At 42.4% G+C, this 25,622-nt stretch overlaps 1 protein-coding gene across 1 annotated transcript in view; it reads left to right on the top strand.

The window, feature by feature from the left end:
• Positions 1-25,622, top strand: part of cfap65 (cilia and flagella associated protein 65) — a 44,374-nt gene that overhangs the window by 10,541 nt on the left and 8,211 nt on the right. Inside the window, exons 16-24 of the mRNA XM_079880456.1 lie at positions 82-247; positions 899-1,027; positions 1,257-1,470; positions 1,567-1,695; positions 1,781-1,957; positions 2,046-2,112; positions 2,195-2,305; positions 4,554-4,745; positions 5,608-5,757. Of these exons, the coding sequence (XP_079736582.1) occupies positions 82-247; positions 899-1,027; positions 1,257-1,470; positions 1,567-1,695; positions 1,781-1,957; positions 2,046-2,112; positions 2,195-2,305; positions 4,554-4,745; positions 5,608-5,757 (1,335 nt within the window). The remainder of the gene's footprint in view (positions 1-81; positions 248-898; positions 1,028-1,256; positions 1,471-1,566; positions 1,696-1,780; positions 1,958-2,045; positions 2,113-2,194; positions 2,306-4,553; positions 4,746-5,607; positions 5,758-25,622) is intronic.

The raw sequence follows: 25,622 nt of genomic DNA, 5'->3' as shown, positions 1-25,622 counted from the left end.
GTTGGACATGCACACTTCTCTATAAGAAAATGATTGTCATAACCATTTGTAACTTTGTAAAATGATTTTTTTTTTTCCCAGGCAGAGCACCCTGTTATAGATCTGGGTGAGGTGTTGGTGGAAAGCTGTAAGTCATTTGAAGTTTCTCTACTGAACGACAGCCCTTGCGCCGTCAGCTACTCTCTGACCACACAGCAAAGTGTCACTGATACAGGCCTCCTTGAAGACATGACTCAAGATCCTTTGGGTAGGACTCAGTAACTCACTATTGTTATCCTAAAAATATGTTTACTGCCATTTCAAGGACTCGTCTGTGTCTCACTTTAAATGATTCACTGTCTACAGTATATTCAGCTATATACAAATGATGTGGGGTTTTTGGGGGGATTTTTTTGTACGAAATTTATACTTTTATTCATCAAGGATGTTAAATTGAATAAGTGACAGTAAAGACTTACAATGTCAACAAAACAATCTATTTAAATAAATGCTGTTCTTTTGAACTTTCTATGCATCAAATAATCCTGGAAAAAAATGTATCACGGTTTCCACAAAAATGTTAAGCAGCAAAAATATTATGGAATTGTTTTCAACAAATTAGAAAGATTTCTGAAGGATCATGTGACGCTGAAGACTGAATTAATGGCTGCTGAATATTCAGCTTTGCCATCACAGAGATAAATTACATTTTAAAATAGAATAGAAAACAGTTATATTTAAATTATAATAATATCCCACAATATTACTGTTTTTACTGCATTACTGATCAAAGAGACTTCTTTCAAAAACATTCAAATATTTTACAGACCCCAAACTTTTGAACAGTAGTGTAGATGTTTTATGTTGTACATATGATTAATGTTCGGTCTGTCAAGTCACTTAAGCTTTAATTTTTCAGTTCTGGAGATGGAGAATGTAAAGGGAACCATACCTGCCGACTGCAGGCTACCGATCCGCTGCACAGTGAGACCGGCTCGCAGAGCCCATTACTGCTGGACAATCAGTTACCATATCCTCAATGCCTCTGGTAGCGTACTAAAAAAAGAATTGCTTCAAACTGCAATTCCTGTGTGTGTATTAGACAACATTGAAACACCTTGCATACTACAACCTTCCAAATGTTAGTCCAGTATTGGCCACCACTAACCAGCATAAACCAATCTGAACCATGCTGGTATTTTCAAATATGCCATTTTGCACATTTGAGAGAATATGAAATTGTATCACAATGTAAAATTTGTTTTTCTGGTGGCCAGGCTCTGTGGAAGGAGAGCCCCAGTCTATATGCCATGTACAGGCTGAGGGAGTGTATCCCACCATGGAGGTGATGGATGTCCGTAGCTGTGGCAATGTGGAGCGGCTGAGTAAAATTCAGCTCTGGCGCCTCTTCAATCTGGATGCACTCAACGCTTATCTACGCAGAGATCCCAGCCCATCTGAGCTCACCTTCAGGGTGCCCACTAGACACAGGTAATACTTTAAACAGAATATTGTTTTTTTTGTTTTCTTGCTTCAATTAAAACAGTTATAAAACTTTCTTTTGATCTCTATTGAAACCTTCTGCAGTTTTCGACATCGCCCCTCTATCTTTACCTCAGCCACGATGGATTTTAGCTTCAGCGCTGCTCCCCTGGGCTCAGACCCCACCAGTATTCTGCTTCTGTTTAAAAACCCAGGAAGCATTCCTGTAGAGTGGTGAGCATCCGTAACTTTGTCTGCCGATAGTTTACAGTAGTCACACCGGCAATATAAAGAAATTATCAAAATGGTCTCCCTTTAGGTCATTCTTGTTCCCAGAGGACCAACAGATTGAGTTGGAGTACTGGGCTGAGACTGGAGATTTCAGTCCATCTGAGCTCCACCTGATGAAGATTCAAGAGCACAGGCTTTTCTCCATCTTCCCACGCTCTGGTAAACTCCAACCCGGCCAACAGAGGACAGTGCAATTCACATACAGGTCAGGAAAAAAAGCACTGTAATGATTCTGCTCTGAAGTGTTGTTTTATGATGCACAGAAAACTATAAGGCATATGCTTCTCTCCCAGACATGAATTTGTGGGGACAGATCGTCTTCCTGTCTTGTTGAAACTTTCACATGGAAGAGAGATACTGGTAAGACAAATGATTATTTTCATTACAGCAAATGCATAATTTTTAGCAAACAATATATGCTGATAATTCTCGAATCTTTTAGCTGAATTTTACAGGAACAACTGTGGAAAGAGATAGACGCTACATTCACCTTTCCTCCAATCGGCACATCTTTGCCCCGATGGCAATTGGTGGGTTCAGCCCCCCTAAACAGGTTGGTATATAGGTTACCTGAATTGACGTTTTTTCCTGAAAGCTCTTTATTTTTATACACAAGAAAGTCTATATAATAAAACTTTTTTCTTTTTATAATAGAATCTTCCAAATATGCATTTATATTATATTATATTATATTATATTATATTATATTATATTATATTATATTATATATTTGGTATATTTTTGAAGTATCTACTAGCAGGGGCTAACAGGGTCATGCTAACCAGCCAATAGGGCCTCAAGATTACTTACAATTATTTAAAATAAGACAAAACAGGCTAAGGAATAAGGCTAAACAACTAAAAATCAAGAAATTATAGTAAAAAAAAAAAAGTCCAGTAAATCACAAACAACTGGAAAAGACGTGCAAGTTTATTGGTTAAAAAGAGTGGGATCCCTGAAGAACATTTAGTGCTTAAACCATCAGGAATCCTGAAATTTAATGTACACTGCTCAAAAAAATAAAGGGAACACTTTTTAATCAGAGAATATCATCAAGTCAGTTAAACTCCTGGGATATTGATCTGGTCAGTTAAGTAACAGAGGGGGTTGGTAATCAGATTCAGCTGCTTTAGTGTTAATGAAATTAACAGCAGGTGCACTAGATGGGCAACAGTGAGACAACCCCCAAAACAGGAATGGTTTTACAGGTGGAGGCCACTGACATTTTTTCCCTACTCATCTTTTCGGACTGTTTTTCACCAGTTTTGCATTTGGCTAGGGTCAGTGTCACTACTGGTAGCATGAGACGATACCTGGACCCTACAGAGGTTGCGCAGGCAGTCCAGCTCCTTCAGGATGGCTTATCAATACGTGCCATTGCCAGAAGGTTTGCTGTGTTTCCCAGCACAGTCTCAAGAGCATGGAGGAGATTCCAGGAAGACAGACAGCTACTCTAGGAGAGCTGGACAGGGCCGTAGAAGGTCTTAACCCATCAGCAGGACCGGTATCTGCTCCTTTGTGCGAGGAGGAACATGATGAGCACTGCCAGAGCCCTACAAAATGACCTCCAGCAGGCCACTGGTGTGAATGTCTCTGACCAAACAATCAGAAACAGACTTCATGAGGGTGGCCTGAGGGCCCTACGTCCTCTAGTGGGCCCCGTGCTCACTGCCCAGCACCAGAGAGCTCGATTGGCATTTCCCATTGAACACCAGAATTGGCAGGTCCGCCACTGGTGCCCTGTGGTTTTCACAAATGAGAGCAGGTTCACCCTGAGCACGTGACAGACAGGAAAGGGTCTGGAGAAGCCGTGGAGAATGTTATGCTGCCTGTAACATCGTTCAGCATGACCGGTTTGGTGATGGGTCAGTGATGGTCTGGGGAGGCATATCCATGGAGGGACGCACAGACCTCTGCAGGCTAGACAATGGCACCCTGATTGCCATTAGGTATTGGGATGAAATCCTTGGATCCATTGTCAGACCCTTTGCTGGTGCAGTGGGTCCTGGGTTCCTCCTGGTGCACAACAATGCCCGGCCTCATGTGGCGAGAGCATGCAGGCAGTTCCTGGAGGATGAAGGAATGATATCATTGAAGGGCCACCACGCTCACCTGACCTACATCCAATAGAACACCTCTGGGACATTGTGTTTCGGTCCATCTGACATCACCTCGTTGCACCTCAGACTGTCCAGGAGCTCAGTGATGCGCTGGTCCAGATCTGGGAGGAAATACCCCAAGACACCATCCGTCGTCTCATTAGGAGAATGCCCCGACGTTGTCAGGCATGCATACAAGCACGTGGGGGCCATACAAACTACTGAGTACCATTTTGAGTTGCTGCAATGAAATTTCAGCAAAATTGACAAGCCTGCTGCATCATTTTTTCTCTTAGATTTCCGGGGTGTCTTTGAATTCAATCCTCTGTAGGTTGATTATTTTCATTTCCATCAAACGATGTGGCATCTTTTCATTCATAACACATTACCCAGTCCATATTAGTATAGATATCCAGCATGATATTTTTCCCCATTGAGATCTGATGTGTTTTCAAAGTGTTCCTTTAATTTTTTGGAGCAGTGTATTTACTGTTGCATAGATTAAGGGAGTCTCCAAATATATTGTTGTGGACAATGGGGGCCTTGAAGTCAAAAATGTTGAAAACCTTTGTGGATAAAGTGAGTAAAAAACAACAAAAATTATTCAATGTTTAATTATTGGCAGATTCTTACAGTCATTTGCTAGATACCATCTGTTTATATTTAATAGTCACAAATATGCTAAATGTTTCATCTGCACAGGTGTATGAACTGTATAATGCAGGCACTCTCCCACTGAGGTACCACTTCGACACCACTCCACTGGAGGAGCTGATGGAGGAGAACTTCAGTCACCCGATCTTCCAGTGTATGAACCCTGGTGGAGAGATCGAGCCAGGCCACACCGCCCTTGTGGAGTGGATCTTCTCCCCACTGGAGGCTAAAACATACAGTGTTAGTTACTTCACTTCAAAAATCTTTTCTTCTCTATTGTGACATATAAGTGAAATGGCTTCTGGACTTGATTTTGTTCATCAGGAATTGATTAGATTGTAGTCAGTTGTGGTTTGCCAGGTTGTAAACTTGGCAACTTTAATATGCACAATATTAAAGGAGAACTCCGGTCAATTTTAACATTGAGCTCATTTTTTTGTAAATTTGGAGTGCTGTCAGTACAGAGAACAACGACAAAAATCGGTGTTGCCTACATCTTGTTATCCTCTTTTTAAAATTTGCACCCTGTTGACTTAAATGGGGCAAGTTTTAAACCTGCTTTTAGCCTCTTAACATCCTTGATGTGTCATTACAAGTGCCCAGCCAATGTGAGTGATTCCTTCAGAGTGAACACGGTGAATCTGACTGCAGTAGATGTGAAAAATATGAATAAAAATGAAGTTAATTCGGCCAGCGCTCATACCTGTATTTATTTCCTGTTTTCGGTCGAAGCCCACAATAAATACAGGTATGAGCGCTGGCCGAATTAACTTCATTTTTATTCATATTTTTCACATCTACTGCAGTCAGATTCACCGTGTTCACTCTGAAGGAATCACTCACATTGGCTGGGCACTTGTAATGACACATCAAGGATGTTAAGAGGCTAAAAGCAGGTTTAAAACTTGCCCCATTTAAGTCAACAGGGTGCAAATTTTAAAAAGAGGATAACACGGTGTAGGCAACACCGATTTTTGTCGTTGTTCTCTGTACTGACAGCACTCCAAATTTACACAAAAAAATGAGCTCAATGTTAAAATTGACCGGAGTTCTCATTTAAGTGTTTTGTACTGAGTTTGGTACACAACTCCATGTTTTACAGGTGGACATTCCAATTCATGTGGTGGAGGGGGACAGCATGTTTGTAACATTTGAGGGCCAAGGCTTTGACGAAAGAGAGTCGGAACCCATTCAAGTACAGGATGGACATATTACTGTGCCTTGCACTCAAAGAATCCTAGTACCTGGACAAGTAAGAGTGCTTGATTATACACACTGTTAAAAAAAACCTGTGAAATTTACGGTAAAAAAAACGGCAGCTGTGGTTGCCAGTATTTTACCTTAAAAAATATGGTGGCAACCTTTTATGTTTTACAGGACTTAAATTTATGGGCAAAAAAAAACCCCACAATGTAAAAAAAAACTGTGATATTTACGGTAAAAAAACGTCAGCTTGGTTGCCAGTATTTTACCGTAAAGAATATGGTAGCAACCTTACTTTGGACTTAAATTTACGCAAAAAACAAAAAAAACCTCAGAAGGACTTAAATGTGTAGTAAAAGTATTTGAAGCATTTATGTATTTTGCATTTTTTGATTTATTGTGACACGATATATTGTTACACCCTGTTACGACCAGCTCAAGCCACAACATAAAAGGGGGATCAAACAGAAATGTTCAATCCAAAATAAGATTTATTGAGTTAAACATATCACAAACAGTAACAATAATAATAATAAACAAAAGTCTAGGGTTAAGGGAAAACAACATATTGACAACATGTGTAAGCAAAACACAATGAGCCACTCATGAGGAGAGTATCCCCATAGAGTGCCTGCTCTAAACAAGACACAGCACTCTTTTATACACAACTGATTATCAATTAGGATGAGGAAGACCAATCAGGAACTCCCACATCCAGGACCAATGGGATCAGGAGACTCAGGGACGTCACACCTCCCAATCCAAAAGGAGGTTCTCTAAAGAACCGACAAAAGAAAACAGAAATAACAAAAATAGAACTGATGCAAAATAATCATTTAAATGTGAATATCCAACATTTAATACTCATCTCAATAAATCTCACTCCATTTCGCTCCCGGAATCCTGGGCCCTAGGATATCAGAGAGAGATAAAGGAGAAAGAAAAGAGAGAGAAGAAAAGTACCAGACACTACTGGGACAGTCTACATACGCGAGAGAGCATCCGCAATTATGTTATCCTTGCCACGTATGTGCTTAATCTGTAAGTGGAAAGGTTGAAGAATAAGGCTCCATCTCATTATTCTCTGATTCTTTCCGCGCATGCCATCTAAGAAAGTCAACGGGTTGTGGTCGGTGTATACTGTAATCGGACCACATACAGAGCTCAAATAGACCTCAAAATGTTGAACGGCTAAAATAAGGGCTAACGCTTCTTTTTCCACTGTAGAGTACACTTGTTGGTGACGATTGAACTTTTTTGAAAAGTAACTGACTGGATGTTCGATTGCGTTAGAATCCTCCTGTAGAAGAACAGCACCAGCACCATAAGCGCTTGCATCAACAGCAAGTAGAAAAGGGTTTTCAAAATTAGGAGTAGCCAACACCGGAGCATTTGCCAATAAGGATTTGGCGTTCTCAAAGGAACACTGACATTGCTCTGACCACTGAAATGGTCTCTTAGGGCTTAACAAATCAGTCAGAGGGGCAACTACACTTGCAAAATTATGACAAAACCCCCTGTAGTAACCCACCATCCCAAGGAATCGTCGTAACTCACGACGGGTAGTTGGTTTGGGAAAACTACAGATTGAATTCACTTTGAATCGGCTTCACACAACCCCTGCCCACTACCTTTCCTAAGTACGTCACAGTAGCCTTTCCGAATTCGCACTTGGCAAGGTTGACAGTCAAGTTGGCTTTAGCTAGACGCACAAAAAGCTCTCTAATTTGATCAAGGTGTTCCGACCAAGAAGAACTGTATAAAACAACATCGTCTAGATAAGCTTCACAACCGGTCATCCCAGACAACACTCGATTTATTAACCGCTGAAATGTAGCGGGAGCGTTTCGAACGGCAAAAGGCATGACTGTGTACTGCAGAAACCTATCAGGTATTACAAAAGCAGATAGTTCTTTAGCACGGGATGTTAATGGCACTTGCCAATAACCTTTCAGGAGGTCGAATTTACTCACAAATTGTGCAGAGCCAACACGGTCAACGCAGTCATCAATTCTTGGTAGAGGGTAACAGTTTGGTTTTGTCAAAAAATTGAGCTTCCTGTAATCAGTACAAAAACGATATGAACTATCAGGTTTACTCACTAAAATACATGGGGAGCTCCAAGAGCTAAAACTGGGTTCCGCCAAGTTATGATCAAGCAAATAATCCACCTCTCTCTGAAGTAACTTCCTTTTGATAGGGTTGACACGGTATGCATGTTGTTTCACTGGCTGAGCCGTGCCCACATCAATATCATGCTCAACGACAGAAGTTCGAGTCGGAATATCAGAAAAGAGAGAGTGAAACGAGCTTACCACCTCAATTATATCAGCCTTCTCTGACTCAGACAGATGAGACAAGTGGTGAGCCAAGTTAACAAGAATCTCAGAATTATTCAACCGGCCTTCTACTTCTCCTCGAGAGGGACCTTTCACCTCTTCTAGATGGTCTTCCGCCTCTATAGATGTTTCCGAAACACTTGTGTCTGCGGTCTCAGTAGCGGTCACAACATCAACAAAAAGAGAAGGAACAGGAGTCACATAACATTTTAGTAAATTAACATGACACACCTGTATTTTCTTTCGACGATCGGGTGTATTTAATAAATAGTTGTTATTTGGAAAACACTTTGCGATCGTATACGGTCCAGCAAACCTAGCCTGAAAAGGAGTAGTCAACACAGGTAACAATGCCAGCACTTGGTCACCTACTTGAAACTGTCTGGATTTGACTTTACGATCGAACAACCTCTGCATCTTTCCCTGAGATTTGGCTAACTTCCGTAGAGCAATAGCTCTCGCTTCATACAGTCGGTAACGGAAAATACTTACATAGTCTAAGACATTCTCAGGAGAATCAAAATTCGTCCACTCATCTGCTAAGACAGCAATAGGGCCCCTAACAGTGTGTCCAAACACCAACTCATTAGGGCTAAAACCTATGCTCTCCTGCACCACCTCACGAATGGCGAGTAACATCCATGGTAGACCTTCCTCCCAGTCACAGTCAAGCTCAACGCAATACGACCTCAAAAGTGACTTAAGAGTCTGATGGAACCTCTCCAAACATCCTTGACTCTGCGGGTGATAGGCACTTGAGATATTATGCTTAACTTTAAGTTGTCGCATGACCTTAGAAAAGTTTCGGGACATGAAATTTGAACCCTGGTCAGACTGAATAGTTTCCGGAATGCCAAAAATTGACATGAAGCTTGTTAAAGCTTTTAATATAGCTTTGGAAGTAATGGATCTCAGAGGATAAGCTGCAGGGTAACGTGTAGTCTGACACATTACGGTAAGTAAATATGCATGTCCAGCCTTAGATCGCGGTAAAGGACCAACACAATCAATAATCAAGTGTGCAAAAGGTGTTGTAACTGCAGCAATAGGTTGTAAAGGAGCTAATGGAACCTTTTGATTTGGCTTCCCTGTCATTTGACAAGTATGACATGCACGTATATAATTAATCACATCTCGCTTACACCTAGGCCAATAAAATTTTCGTAAAAGTCTATCATAGGTCTTTCGTACCCCCATATGTCCAGTCATGCCCTGATGTGATAGTTTTAAGAGGTCTTGACGGAAATCAAGTGGAACCACAATTTGGATCCTAGGATCAAGTGAAAAGTCAAAGCTCATAGGTTGTTGTCTATAAAGCAAACCATCTTGAAAAAAATAGAAGGGAGATGAAGTCTTGTCTTCTTGTTCACGAGCTAAAGAGAACAATTCTCGAAGAGTATCATCTGCCTGCTGTGCTTTGATAAAATCATCTCGAGTCACACTAAAGAGCGGAGATAAAGAACAAGATGTGTTAACAGGGTCATCACAGATAAATGGACATTCTGACAGAGGATCAGACTTATGGTCATCAACAGCATGTGGATCATGAATCACATCTTCCACATCTGTGCACACAGTACTTAATTCTGGCTGAGAGGAATTTTCAGATACGATAAAAGTATCAAAGAGAATATTTTCAGTTTCATCTGGCAGATTTTTCTTAGCCATCGCTCGAGTTATTGCACATGCAGGGTATAAATTAGGACAGTCAGAAGATCCATCTAATTTATCAACAGCAGAAGCTACTATAGGTGGAACCCCAGTGTCTGACTTTTCCCAAACATTTCCCCCGGCTAAATCATTGCCAAGGATGAAAGTGACACCTGAGACAGGAAGCATAGCACGAACTCCAACTATCACCTCACCTGACACAAGTTTAGAATCAAGATATATGCGGTGTAGTGGAACTTCCATAAACGCCATCATCTCAAGTCCTCTAACCAGTACATGTGTTCCTGTATCAGTACGTTCAGACAAGGGCAAAAGTCCTTCCAACAAAAAGGATTGCCCCGCCCCAGTATCTCGTAGGATGCGTACAGGTACAGTTTCATCCGAATTGGGCAAAGCCACGGTCCCTTCGGTGATAAATGGTGCAAAATCAACACTATGTTTAACACTCCATCTCAGTGATATCTACTTGTTCAATCTGTTTGTTAACTCGAGCAGGAGTATGATTCACATTCGATGTAGAAATTAAACCCACAGGTTTAACACCTTTCTCTTTCTTTTTGAGAGCAATACAGTCTGAGATTTTATGTCCTGGCTTCTTACAATAAAAACAGACCATCACACCTTTCATACGTGTAACGGAAGTATTATCAGGAAAATTTGACACCGCATTCTGGTGTGAAACCATCTTTTTAGGTTTAACAGAAACGCTCAACTTAGATCTACTTGAATCATTAAAATGATTAACAGCAATTTGATGAGTAAGAACAAATTCATCTGCCATAAGAGCAGCATCTGACATTTTACTGACTTTATGCTCATTGAGATACATAGCAACAGCATTTGGAACACAGTTTTTGAATTCCTCTAAAAGAATCAATTCTCTAAGCTGTTCTTTGGTGGTCACTTTTACTGAAGTACACCAGCGGTCAAACAAATTTTCCTTCTCTCTGGCAAACTCAAGATATGAACAGTTTTCAACCCTAAAATGACTTCTAAATTTCTGGCGATATGCTTCAGGTGCCAGTTCATAAGTATGCAAAATAGCAGTCTTAACGATTTCATAATCACCACTTTGTTCCATAGTCAGCGCTGAATAAACTTCCTGAGCTCTTCCTACTAAAACACATTGCAACAGTAAGGTCCAAAATTCTTTTGGCCATTTCAAAGACTCAGCAACGTACGGAAGCCCTGAACCGCAAGGTGAAAAAAAAAGAAAGAAAACTTATCTCGTTATTTCGACATAATATCTCGTTATTTCGACATAATATCTCGTTATTACGACATAATAAGTCGTTATTTCGACATAATATCTCGTTATTTCGACATAATATCTCGTTATTACGACATAATAAGTCGTTATTTCGACATAATATCTCGTTATTTCGACATAATATCTCGTTATTACGACATAATAAGTCGTTATTTCGACATAATATCTCGTTATTTCGACATAATATCTCGTTATTACGACATAAGTCGTTATTTCGACATAATATCTCGTTATTTCGACATAATATCTCGTTATTTCGACATAAATATCTCGTTATTTCGACATAATAAGGGGACATTCTAATATGCATTAAGCTACATTTAGCGTTCTTATAATGAGTTTCTATGGGAGGAAAATGCTTAACGTCAAATTAAACGCTTTGCGTTCATATTCTGGACTTATCTGATTTTTGTAGTAGCCTATATAGCCTACTTTATTATGATTTTAGTATCATATTGATTAATAAATGCACGCACAATTATCCGTGAACTTGATAAATGTTGCAGATATGTTTTAGGCTACTATCCACAAACAAATTGCTTTCAATTATGTGTGCAAAATTCAGAATTCAACGAATGCAGTGCAACAACAACAATAATAGTTAAATTAATATTAGTATTATTAATAATAATAATAATAAAGGTCGCAGTAGTGCTAGGCTAAGGCAGTGCAAGCCAAGTCAAGTAAAACAGAGTTTCTTTGCGTTCATAGTCTGGACTTATCTGATTTTTTTGTTGTATATGATTTTAGTATCATATTGATTAAGAAATGCACGCACAATTATCCTTGAACTTGATAAATGTTGCAGATATTTTAGGCTACCCATAAACAAATTGCTTTCAAATGTGCAAAATTCAGAATTCAACGAATGTGCAGCGATTTGTACAAATAGAGACATTTTTGTGTATAAAAGACATTTTTGTTTTATTTTGTATTAGTGATTATAATTTGCGCGTCCATTTATTGACGTCTGAGTCGATCTCATTTGAGTGTATTCGGCAATTTGCTTAACGTGGAATTAAACGCGTATATTCTGAGCTCATCAGATTTTGTTGTGCATATACTTTATTACTATGATTATTTACTGTGTTTGGTCTGTTAGTAAATATGTTAAGATTTGTATTCATTTCGATATGCCACTAGAGGGCAGAATAAGACCGGGAATTATAGAATGCATTGTAGTTATGTTGACCTACTGTTTTCATAACACTGGATATTCTACTAATTTACACTTTTCTAAAACGTTGCATATTAATGGCAATTAACTTTGGCAATTACACTAATAATAATAAAAATGATAACAGCCGCAGTAGTGGTATAAGGCAGTGCAAGCCAAGTCAAGTAAAACATAGTTTCTGATCTGCAAAATAGGCTATCTGCGATTGAGTTGTGTAAAGTTAACAAATAAACCAAATCTAGATAAACTATCAAGCTGGCTGAAAGAGCAATACTGACAACAAAACTAGCACAAAACTATGTGTAATTGCCAAATGTTAAACAGTTTGAGAATTCATGAGTAGGCCTACAGTTTATAAACTGAGCGGACGGGATGGGTACTTTTCAATTAACATCTCTACTACATTCATAATCTGGACACCTGTTGGGTACGCACTGCGCAGTGTAACGAAATATTGTCTCTGCTAGTGTCTCAAGGACACTTCTCTTCACTTCAAAATCTTTTGTTTATTTGTGATAATCTTAGCACTTTATTATTATTGTCTAACCTGTATTATGACTGATATTTGACGAATTGCCTTGTTCCTTTTTTTGTAAGTTTTGGACAAAAGCGTCATCTAAATATGTAGCCTAAAATGTTATTATTAATATTTGAGTTTATAACTATAAATGAGTTAACTTAAGACAGTAATATGTTTATCATAAAATAGTTTATGAATGCTATATTTGTAAGCAAAAATTATGCAAAAAATGTAGGCCTATTTTATCCAAAACTGTAAAAGCGTTTATAAAAATAAAGCATTGATAAATCATATTATTAAATTATATTATGACAAACATATTACTCTATTACTAAGTGAACTCATTTATAGTTATAAACTCTAATAATAATAATAATAATAATTATTATTATTATTATTATTACATTTTAGTCTACATATTTAGAAGACGCTTTTGTCCAAAACGTACAAAAAAGGAACAAAGCAATTCGTCAAATAGCATAATACAGGTTAGACAATAATAATAAAGTCCTAAGATTATAACAAATAACCACAAGATTTTGACGCCCATCATTCATATTAAATCGTCTATTCCAACATATTCCACCATTATTGTGGAGCGCACACTGCATGATAAGTCCAGAATTCCACTGTTGATAGGAAGATGCAAGTGATCTCGCCGGCATGGAGGCGCCGGCGAGATCACTTGCATCTTCCTATCAACAGTGGAATTCTGGACTTATCTGATTTTTATAGTAGGCCTAGGCCTATTCTATATTACGATTTTAGTATCATATTGATTAATAAATGCACGCACAATTATCCGTGAACTTGATAAATGTTGCAGATATGTTTTAGGCTACTATCCACAAACAAATTGCTTTCAATTATGTGTGCAAAATTCAGAATTCAACGAATGTGCAGCAATTTGTACAAATAGAGACATTTTTGTGAATAAAATACATTTTTGTTTTATTTTGTATTTATATATACACACACACACACACACACACACACACACACACACACACACACACACACACACACACACACACAGTAAAATACATTTAAAATTCAAAAGCATATGAATGTTGTTAAATAAGGTTAGATGTTAAAAACATGGTTAATTTAATATTCGGTTTAAAATTTCGACCACACACTGCATTCTTACAATAGCCGTTCTTACAATATCACTATGTGTAATTGCCAAATAAGTTATTTGCCACTAATATGCAACGTTTTAGAAAAGTGTAAATTAGTAGAATATCCAGTGTTATGAAAACAGTAGGTCAACATAACTACAATGCATTCTATAATTCCCGGTCTTATTCTGCCCTCTAGTGGCATATCGAAATGAATACAAACCTTAACATATTTACTAACAGACCAAACACAGTAAATAATCATACTAATAAAGTATATGTACAACAAAATCTGATGAGCTCAGAATATACGCGTTTAATTCCACGCTAAGCAAATTGCCGAATACACTCAAATGAGATCGACTCAGACGTCAATAAATGGACGCGCAAATTATAATCACTAATACAAAATAAAACAAAAATGTCTTTTATACACAAAAATGTCTCTATTTGTACAAATTGCTGCACATTCGTTGAATTCTGAATTTTGCACATTTGAAAGCAATTTGTTTATGGGTAGCCTAAAATATCTGCAACATTTATCAAGTTCAAGGATAATTGTGCGTGCATTTCTTAATCAATATGATACTAAAATCATAATAAAGTATACTACAAAAAAATCAGATAAGTCCAGACTATGAACGCAAAGAAACTCAGTTTTACTTGACTTGGCTTGCACTGCCTTAGCCTAGCACTACTGCGACTATTATTATTATTATTATTATTAATACTAATATTAATTTAACTATTATTGTTGTTGTTGCACTGCATTCGTTGAATTCTGAATTTTGCACACATAATTGAAAGCAATTTGTTTGTGGATAGTAGCCTAAAACATATCTGCAACATTTATCAAGTTCACGGATAATTGTGCGTGCATTTATTAATCAATATGATACTAAAATCATAATAAAGTAGGCTATATAGGCTACTACAAAAATCAGATAAGTCCAGAATATGAACGCAAAGCGTTTAATTTGACGTTAAGCATTTTCCTCCCATAGAAACTCATTATAAGAACGCTAAATGTAGCTTAATGCATATTAGAATGTCCCCTTATTATGTCGAAATAACGAGATATTTATGTCGAAATAACGAGATATTTATGTCGAAATAACGAGATATTATGTCGAAATAACGAGATATTTATGTCGAAATAACGAGATATTATGTCGAAATAACGAGATATTATGTCGAAATAACGACTTAAGTCGAAATAACGAGATATTATGTCGAAATAACGAGATATTATGTCGAAATAACGACTTATTAAGTCGAAATAACGAGATAAGTTTTCTTTTTTTTTTTTTTCTCACCTTGCGGTTCAGGGCTTCCGTAGCAACGCGCTCAAAATGTTGGAAATACTTCTCTACTTCTTTCTCTAAAAACAGTGGCACAAGTCTAATGTTTTTGTAAACATCAAAAACAGGTGCAGTAAACAAGGTTTCAACAGACGATGCGCGACGTGGAGTTTCAACTGTTTGGGCGTGCAATTCTAACTCCAATTTCCTCAACTGAAAATCTCTTTCCTCCCTTTCAGATTGCAACTCCAGTTTACGTAACTCAAGTTTCTGTTGTAACTCTAATTTTCTCATTTCTAAATCACGTTCTTTCAGTGCACAAGCATCACGCTCAGCACGTAGTTCTCTTACGAGAGGTTCTCTCGTATTGCGTAAGGAACTTACGCTACGGGAAAAGTCATCTTTTCTCGAGATACTGAAGCCAAAAAATTATCCTTAATTTTTCATAATTTGTCAACGCAGTGCAGCAGGCAGCACAGCAGAGCTAGAGCGGGCAATACTGCGTGCTCATTGGCTGCCGCGCGGCAACTGCTTAAGCCTACCAGTGAGCCCCGCGTGACGTCACGCCCAATCAGGGTGCGCGCGCCCTCGCGCGTCACAGCCCGCCAGAAGGGGCGACGTCAGAGCGTATAAAAACAGGGCTCGGAGGCTTAATTCTCTGATTTCTGTCTCTTCAGCGAAGCTCTTCGCATCGCTGCTCTCTGAGAGAAGCCGTCGCCGTCGAAACCAGCAACGAGCCAGCCTAGGACAGCCTGAGGAAGCCGGACGAATCTTCGCCGCCTTCAGCCTGCCGTGCCAGCTCAGCTATCCGGCGATATATCCTTTCTCATTATGTGTTTTACTGATGTATCTTTACACGAGGCGTTGTTTCAAATGCCTCGCACCACTCCCCGCTCTCTCTCTCCCTCTGTCGAGCCGCGCAACTGCGCCTCTCACAAGGTGTGTTAGAGATGCGGATGATTACGGGGCTCGCTCTCTCCCTCTGTTCGAGCCGCGCAAAACGTGCCGCTCACAAGGGATCGCAGACGCGTACGGTCACGGGGCTAGCTTTCTTTACGTTACAAGAAAGCTACCCCCCCTCCCCCCCGCCCGCCGTCTCCCGGCGAAAGGAGAAAAGAGTGTTCTAGACCCGCCAAGGCCGGTCTAACCTCCATCTCTAACATATTTCTCAGTCCCCTCCTAGTTCAGGCTACTGGGAATATCTATACTGCAGTAAACGAGCCTGTCACAGCACACGCACGCCTGCAAACAGGATAACGCTCTCTGGCTACTCGCCCTCCCCGCACTCTCTCCCTCTGTTCGAGCCGCGCAGACTGCGCCGCTCACAAGGGATTGCAGAAGCTGACAGTCGCGGGGTTAGTTTTCTTTACGTTACAAGAAAGCTACTGTCCCCGCGTCCGTCACTCGCCGGTGATAGGAGAAAAGAGAGTGTTCGAGTCTCACCGAGGCTTGGCTACCGCCTTTCTCACATATTTCTCAGTCCCCTCTAAGTTCAGGCGGCTGGAAATATTAATATTGCAGTAAACGAGCCTGTTACAGTACACGCACGCCTGCAAACATGATAACGCTCTCTGGCTACTCGCTCTCCCCGCACTCTCTCCCTCTGTTCGAGCCGCGCGGACTGCGCCGCTCACAAGGGATTGCAGAAGCTGACAGTCGCGGGGTTAGTTTTCTTTACGTTACAAGAAAGCTACTGTCCCCGCGTCCGTCACTCGCCGGTGATAGGAGGAAAGAGAGCGTTCGAGTCCCACCGAGGCTTGGCTTCCGCCTTTCTCACATATTTCTCAGTCCCCTCTAAGTTCAGGCGGCTGGAAATATTAATATTGCAGTAAACGAGCCTGTCACAGCACACGCACGCCTGCAAACATGATAACGCTCTCTGGCTACTCGCTCTCCCCGCACTCTCTCCCTCTGTTCGAGCCGCGCAGACTGCGCCGCTCACAAGGGATTGCAGAAGCTGACAGTCGCGGGGTTAGTTTTCTTTACGTTACAAGAAAGCTACTGTCCCCGCGTCCGTCACTCGCCGGTGATAGGAGGAAAGAGAGCGTTCGAGTCCCACCGAGGCTTGGCTTCCGCCTTTCTCTCATATTTCTCAGTCCCCTCTAAGTTCAGGCGGCTGGAAATATTAATATTGCAGTAAACGAGCCTGTTACCTTACACGCTCGCCTGCAAAACATGACGACGCTCCGGCTACTCGCCCCGCTTCCCGCGCAAACTGCGCCGTTCTCAGGGATGTCAGAGCGGACGGTCACGAGTAATGCTCAGCACCCCGCGTGCCTCACTCACCGGCGGAATGAGGAGGGAGATGTTTGTAGCCCCGCTGAGGCCGGGCCATTCTCCAATTCCCATACGTTTCTCAGCCCCCTCTGAGTTTAGGCGGCTGAAAATGTTAATGTTGCAGCAACGAGCCTGTTATAATACACGCACGTCTGCACGCTATCGCCGACGAAAAACATGACCCGCACTCTCTTATGCTCGAGCGAACCGATAGCCTATGCACTCTTCCCCTATGGCTCAGTGGCAGAATAACAGGCTTTCACACCAGAGACCCGTGTTCGATCCCGGCTCTGGCAGCAAAAATTTTTATGCTGTTCGCTGATCCAAGCTCGCGGCCAGCTTCTCACACGCAGAAAGTGTGTGTATTGCAGCCAATGAGTCAGTTATACAACTCGCTCGCCTGCACACAAACGCTGTTCGTACAGCGGCCCAGAAAATCTGGCAAAGAGTGTTAATTCTGGTTATTCGGCTCACGCCGACGGTGTTTGAGTGTAGTAAATATGCCCACGACCCAGTGTTCATTTCTACACACAAGCACAATTCCCCCTGTGTACCCCACAGAGCACACTCACATAAAGCGCGCACTTGCCGCTCGAGTGTTAAGTGTAGGAAAGGTGCCCGCTCACGAGTGCTCACAACCACACGCTGTTCGCTCTGTCTCACACGTTCAGGGTTCAGATATCGCCACTGCCACCGGCCGTGTTTTAATAAAGAGTCCTGTGCCCGCTCCCCTGCGTTCACACTCTGCTATAAACACTCACGCGCGCTCTCTCAGCGCAATCCGGCCGGTCACTGCTATCAGCGAGTCCCCGTCTCGCAGCACTGTCTCAGCGCGCACCGCGCGCCCGCCACTGCAGGTCCCTCGTCCCGCGCTATGCAGCGGGCAGGACTCAGAGGCCATTCGACCCCTAGCTATGAGTGCGAATGCATGGAAAGCTATTCCGGGTGTGTCGACATGGGTGCTGGACACGGTAATACAGGGCTATTCGCTACAGTTCAGTCGTCGGCCTCCGCGCTTTCAAGCCCGGACCGAAATGAAAGTGAACGCAGAAGCAGCCCATCTGCTTCATGCAGAAATAGCGAAGCTGCTACAAAAAAAAACAAAAAAAAACAAAAAAAACAAAGGCGATAGAGAGAGTTCCTCCTTCTCTGACCGAGGCGGGCTTTTACAGCCGTTATTTCCTCGTGCCCAAGAAGGACGGTGGGCTCAGACCCATATTAGATCTGAGACATTTGAACAGGGCTCTCATGAGACGGCCGTTCAAAATGCTTACGACCAGGCAGATCCTCGCGCTAATTCGCCCGAGGGACTGGTTCATATCTCTCGATCTGAAAGACTAGCGCAGTCAAAAGAGGAACTCATCTCTCACAAGATAGCGCTTCTCAGTCATCTGGAAAGCCTGGGTCTTTCGGTGAACTGGGCCAAGAGCTCACTTATCCCCAGTCAGTCAATTTCCTTCCTAGGAATAGAACTGGACTCGGTGGCGATGACGGCCAGGCTGTCAGAACAGCGCGCGCGCTGTGTTCGACACCTCGCCGCATCCTTCCAAAAGGGCAGATACCTCCCTCTGAAACGTTTCCAGAAGCTGTTAGGCCATATGGCATCAGCCGCAGCGGTCCTACAGCTGGGTTTACTTCGAATGCGCCCGCTTCAATGCTGGCTGAAATCGAAAATACCCCGCGGAGCGTGGGTTTCGGGCAGCGCTCAAGTCAGCGTGACTCAGGTCTGTGTCTCAGCCCTGCAGCCCTGGCTAGCGCCCGAATGGTACCGACAGGGAGTGACAATGGGAGTCATCTCACACCGCAAAGTGGTCTCGACAGACGCGTCCAACATGGGTTGGGGAGCGCTTTACGGGGGCAGACCAATCTGCGGCCCCTGGTCGGGCCCAGAGCGGAACCTCCATATAAACTGTCTGGAGATGTTAGCGGTCGAGAAGGCTTTGAAGCATTTTCTCCCATACTTGCGGGGACACCACGTGCTAGTTCGCTCAGACAACATGTCAGTGGTGTCCTACGTGAACCGCCAGGGCGGACTCAGATCCAGAGCCCTGCGCGCTCTAACAGAACGCCTTTTGGTCTGGGCTCAGGGCTCGCTGCGCTCGCTGAGAGCCGCGCACGTGCCCGGGCACCTGAACGACGACCCGGACAAACTGTCCAGGGACAATGTTACCCCAGGGGAATGGGCGTTACACAGCCAGACGGTACAGACGTTGTGGCGCCGCTTCGGCGAAGCGAAATTGGACCTTTTTGCCACAAGCGAGAACGCTCAGTGCAAAAGGTTCTTTTCGAAGAGCAAGGATGCGCTGGCCCAAGTTTGGCCCAGTGTCCCGTTGTACGCTTTCCCCCCGATCTCAATGCTGCCTCAGGTATTAGCAAAGATCAGGGAAACGCGCTGCGCAGTGCTCCTCATAGCCCCGCACTGGGAGAACCAACCCTGGTTCCCGGAGCTGGTGAGCCTGTCAGACACAGCCCCGTGGCCGATTCCGGCGAGGAGAGACCGTCTCTCTCAAGCCCGAGGGTCAATTCTGCATCCCCATCCAGAGCGCTGGTCTCTGCATGCGTGGGTAATCAACGAATATTCGCTGATCTGCCAGAAGGGGTAGTTAACACGACCTCGCAGTCCAGAGCCCCCTCGACGAGGCGGCTCTATGCGTCTAAATGGTCAGTGTTTAACAAATGGTGTGCAGGGAAGAGTTTGAACTCTCAGTCCTGTGGGGTTCCACAGGTTCTGAACTTCCTCCAAGAGCTCTTGGACGCGGGCAGGTCCCCCTCCACGCTCAAGGTGTATGTTGCGGCGATTGCTGCGTTCGCCGACTCGGCGCGCGGCCGCGCACTAGGAAGAAACAAACTCATTACCCGTTTCCTGCGAGGCGCCAGGAGGCTGAACCCTCCGCGGCCACCTTCGGTTCCGATATGGGATCTGTCTTTGGTCCTGGAGGCCCTTAAAGCTTTTCCCTTCGAGCCGTTAGACTCTGTGGGTCTCTAATACCTCACTTTCAAAACCGTTTTTCTGCTGGCCCTCGCCTCAGTAAAACGTGTGGGTGACTTGCATGCGCTATCAGTTAGCGCGTCGTGTCTCGAGTTTGGACCTAACGACTCGTTAGTCATTCTCAAACCTAGACATGGCTATGTCCCTAAAGTGTTGGGTACTCCTTTCAGAGCACAGGTTATCTCCCTCTCAGCCCTGCCGCCGGCAGCCAGCGAGGTCGATAATAACCTCCTTTGCCCTGTCAGGGCGTTAAGGCTTTATATTACGCGCTCTGCAGCCTTCAGGCTCTCAGAGCAGCTCTTTGTTTCGTTTGGTGGGCACACCAAGGGTCTCGCCGCCTCGAAACAGACGCTATCCAGATGGATAGTGGACGCTATTGCGACAGCATATGCGTCCAAAGACCTGCAGTGCCCTCTGGGCATACGGGCTCATTCCACCAGAGGCGTTGCCTCATCGTGGGCATGGTCCAGTGGGATTTCCATTTATGACATTTGTACGGCAGCAGGCTGGGCCTCCCCGTCTACATTTGTTAGGTTTTATAACCTGGAAGTTCCCGCCCTGCAGGCTAAACTTCTTGCAGTCTAAAATCATGTTCATGCCCTGCTCTTCGCAGGCTGGATATTAGATTTGACTCTTCTGGTCGAGCCGCACTTTCAGGGAAAGCTTATATATACAGGCTGCGCCGCTCTGTTTCTCCCTACGGGTGCTTATGTACATGTGTTGGCCCGCATTGCTGGCCACCTCTCTCCCCACTCTTCACTCCCCGGGTCCCCTCCCCCTGGAGTTGTGTGTGGATGCATGGCGCGCACGGCGTTGACAAAGGGTTCCCGTAGCGTAAGTTCCTTACGCAATACGAGAGAACCTCTCGTAAGAGAACGATACTCGGTTACTCACGTAACCTCGGTTCTCTCTAGAGAGGGAACGAGTATTGCGTTCCCTGCCGTGCTTGCGCCTCGAGCTCATGTCGCTTCATTCGACAGAAACCAGAGAATTAAGCCTCCGAGCCCTGTTTTTATACGCTCTGACGTCGCCCCTTCTGGCGGGCTGTGACGCGCGAGGGCGCGCGCACCCTGATTGGGCGTGACGTCACGCGGGGCTCACTGGTAGGTTTAAGCAGTTGCCGCGCGGCAGCCAATGAGCACGCAGTATTGCCCGCTCTAGCTCTGCTGTGCTGCCTGCTGCACTGCGTTGACAAATTATGAAAAATTAAGGATAATTTTTTGGCTTCAGTATCTCGAGAAAAGATGACTTTTCCCGTAGCGTAAGTTCCTTACGCAATACTCGTTCCCTCTCTAGAGAGAACCGAGGTTACGTGAGTAACCGAGTATCGTTTTTCCGTATCAACACTTAACTGTTTCTCTTGCAAAGACATCTCACTAAACTTCACATTTCGATCGGCAGCATAAAGAGGAGAGGTTAAAGACTCTTCAGGATCAATATCTTGAGCTCTTACCTCTAAAACGCCCCGCTCAAAAAGTGCATTTTTCACAACTTTCAACAGCGTTTCTTTAAGCTTCTTATCATTACTCGTTACCTCCACATCAAAGCGCTCGGCAATCTGCAACAACTCGTCCTTCGTACATCTCTCCAATAGAATTTCCGAAGGAAATGAGAAGAAATCCTCAATTACCGACGACATATCTGTTAAAAGATGCAGCAGAGAAACACAATAGCAAAACAAAAACAACACGCGTGAGACGCCGCGCTAAACTAGAGCATTAGAACTACAAATCCCATCAGCCACTTCGCCCGGAATTGTCACACATACACGCTCTAGCTTCAACCCGCACCTTGGTTATGAGATAAATAAAGACTTACCGAAAGTCATCGCTCAAATTATCCTCATACTCAGCAGGCTTCAAATACGCAGAGATACAGAAAAACAACAAAGTGTTACCTTAAATGAAAAATGAGAGACTCCAGATCCTAACTATAAACAACACTAACTAAACCTAACTAATCTTCAAAGGTGTACCGGACTCGGGGTGGTATTTAAACGCTAAACTCATGGACAATTGGCGTTTTATACCAAAAACCTGAAGCGTACCCCCAACAGAGATTTAAAACCTCCGCCCAGAATAACCTTCAAAAATAAGAAAGGCAAAATAACAAAAAAAATAACAAACAGTGTCCCGATGGAAGGATTTTAACCCAGCTGAGAACACTCTAAATACCTGAAGTCTACTCATTCCAAAAAGGTAAACACACTAAGGACATTAATGTATTTACTTACACATGCAGCAATTCCAGGACGAGCGCCCAATTTCATGTTACGACCAGCTCAAGCCACAACATAAAAGGGGGATCAAACAGAAATTTTCATTCCAAAATAAGATTTATTGAGTTAAACATATCACAAACAGTAACAATAATAATAATAATAATAAACAAAAGTCTAGGGTTAAGGGAATACAACATATTGACAACATGTGTAAGCAAAACACAATGAGCCACTCATGAGGAGAGTATCCCCATAGAGTGCCTGCTCTAAACAAGACACAGCACTCTTTTATACACAACTGATTATCAATTAGGATGAGGAAGACCAATCAGGAACTCCCACGTCCAGGACCAATGGGATCAGGAGACTCAGGGACGTCACAACCCCTAATGTTTAATAAATAAGTGAAATAAGACAGTATTGCTTTTCATGTGGAATGATTTCAGCCAAAAATTATTTTTTATTAATGCAGTGACAGTCTTCAATACAGTGACAGTGTTCGGTTCAGTGACAGTCTCCAGATGCATTGAAAGTCTCTAATGCAGTGACAGTGACAGTCTCTGGGTCAGTGACAGTGACACTCTCCAAAGCGGTGACAGTCTCTAATGCAGTCAGAGTCAGTCGGAGAGGCACTGTCAGTTTTAAAGAGACTGTCATGCTGACTTTCTAAGGCAGCATCAGTCTCAGAGGCAGTGTCGTTCTCAGAGGCAGTGTCGTTCTCAGAGGCGGGGTCGTTCTGAGAGGCGGGGTCGTTCTGAGAGGCGGGGTCGTTCTGAGAGGCAGGGTCGTTCTCAGAGGCAGGGTCGTTCTGAGAGGCAGGGTCGTTCTCAGAGGCAGGGTCAATCTGAGAGGTAGTGTCGTTCTCAGAGGCAGGGTCGTTCTAAGAGACAGTGTCAATCTGAGAGGTAGTGTCATTCTCAGAGGCAGTGTCAATCTGAGAGGTAGTGTCGTTCTCAGAGGCAGGGTCGTTCTCAGAGGTAGTGTCGTTCTGAGAGGCAGTGTCGTTCTCAGTAGGAGTCTCAGACACTGTGGCAAAAGAAGAAAACAGAAACTATTATATTTTTAAATTTAATAAAAAACAGTCAGCACAGATCTAGTTTTCTAAAGCTACTTTCGAACGTGCCTGACAGTCGCTCGACTCGAAATTAACAATATCCCAGAGTATATGTTACTCCAGTAACTACGACAGTTAACTGATGAAACTGATGAGCTCGAGCAGCTGACACTGAGCATGCGTTTACTGCCGAACGTACAGTCAGGTACAGCCACGGTATCTTTGGTCAGGTCCATAAAAAAATATGGACGTAGTGTTCGTGACGTCACCTGTAGGTTTCTAAAGAGAGTTTTTGAAGCCTAAAGTGGGCGTAGCCGGCCGTCGCCATCTTGGCAGTGTGTCACTCCCGGATAACAGAAAATGGGCTAAGAGGCGGGGTGTGGGTGGAGCTGAGGTTTATTTAACACTAAAAAGTTAAATAAGCATATATAGTCTATCGATTCCGTGAGAGCAACGGTACCGCAGAATGAGTGTAGTCTCTATATCTATAAATGTTTAATTAACTTGCGTGTAGGTTTCAAGCAATGGCGGCTCCTGGATTTTTTTCTTGGGGGTGCTAAGGGGGGGGGGGGGGGGGCTTAACAGTTTAAAGGGGTGCTAAAAATAAATAATCCCTAATGAAAAAAAGTATATTTTGTTGTATTTAAAATATATTCCTTTTTTCAATTGTACATTGCAAATATACTAACAAAAAATGGTACTATCTTTAAATATATTAAAACTAGCCTATATTAGCATCATGCTTTTACCTATTTTCACAATACAACTTTTAACACACTTTAAAATAATTGTACCTTAGTTTATTTTCTAAAAAATATATTTTAGAAAAATATACTTTAAGTGAAACTTCTGTTTATTTGAACTTTACTTAAAATATATATTTTAGGTATAGTTTTATCTGTGTGATGAAAATGATCATTGTAACAATGCATTGAAGTATACTTTCAAAATAGCCTACATTATAGTATACAATAGTATATTGTACAAAGTATAGTTAAGTAATGCTTGTTCATTAATCTGCATTTGTTATTGAAGACAAAGTGTGCAATTTGTAGTATTTGGAATTTAAGCCAAAGTTATTACTGAGCATAGCCTATACTTTTTACTCAAATATAATACACTTATGGTATATGGCATAACTTACTCGTAATGAATTTGTAATGTATTTGTAACACAAATAAAGTAAACTTTAATATCACTAATCAAGCATGCAATTAGTCCCTACACAGGCATATACTAAAACTTGTCGACTTGCAGTCCCATAGCATGTTTATATTATAACAGATAGTGAGGGCTTTAAAACTGCAGTAAGCTAAAGTAAGGAACGCGCTTATGCTTTTAAAACGCAAACAAAATGGAAAATAGCGCGGGTGTCGAGACGTGTTTACAAAAGTTGAACTTTTAACTTGACAGGGTATGAAGCGAATTAGGGACACGGTAATTTTAAAACATGGCGCGAGAAACTGTAAAAGCAGAAGAGATGCAATAACGGTCAAATACGCTTGTTTAACGCATTAATCTATGTGTTTAGATCTAAAACAACGTTTTCTCTTTATTTTTTTCATCACCGGGCTAGCTAGGGCGAACAAAGTGCAAGAATTTATTTTAAAATCTATATTATTTGGCATTTAGCCAATAAGTGAATCTTCAATCTTGTGAATCTTCAAAAGGATCATCAGGGTAACGTTAGCCTACGTTAGATACTCACCAATAGCAGATTACAAGAGGACAATTTGTCTGTTATCTTCTTAACTATTCCGAGATGTGTCAAAAGTCCGCAGTCTTTTTCTCATATTTAATAATAGTTAACTTTAGCTCTCCAATCTGATTGTTGTTGATGATGAGCTTGTGATCACCATTCGCTAATGCGCGCGCCACACCTGCGCGTGCAATTGACTCCTCTCCCTTTTTTTTGTTTGTTTTTGGAACATCGTTGAATAAACATGAGCACTGCAGGTTTCAAAGTCAAAACGC

Source organism: Squalius cephalus, assembly GCF_949319135.1.
Source record: "Squalius cephalus genome assembly, chromosome: 9".
Taxonomy (NCBI): domain Eukaryota; kingdom Metazoa; phylum Chordata; class Actinopteri; order Cypriniformes; family Leuciscidae; genus Squalius; species Squalius cephalus.
The sequence above is the reverse complement of the archived record's forward strand: the minus strand, read 5'-3'. Positions and strand labels throughout refer to the sequence as shown.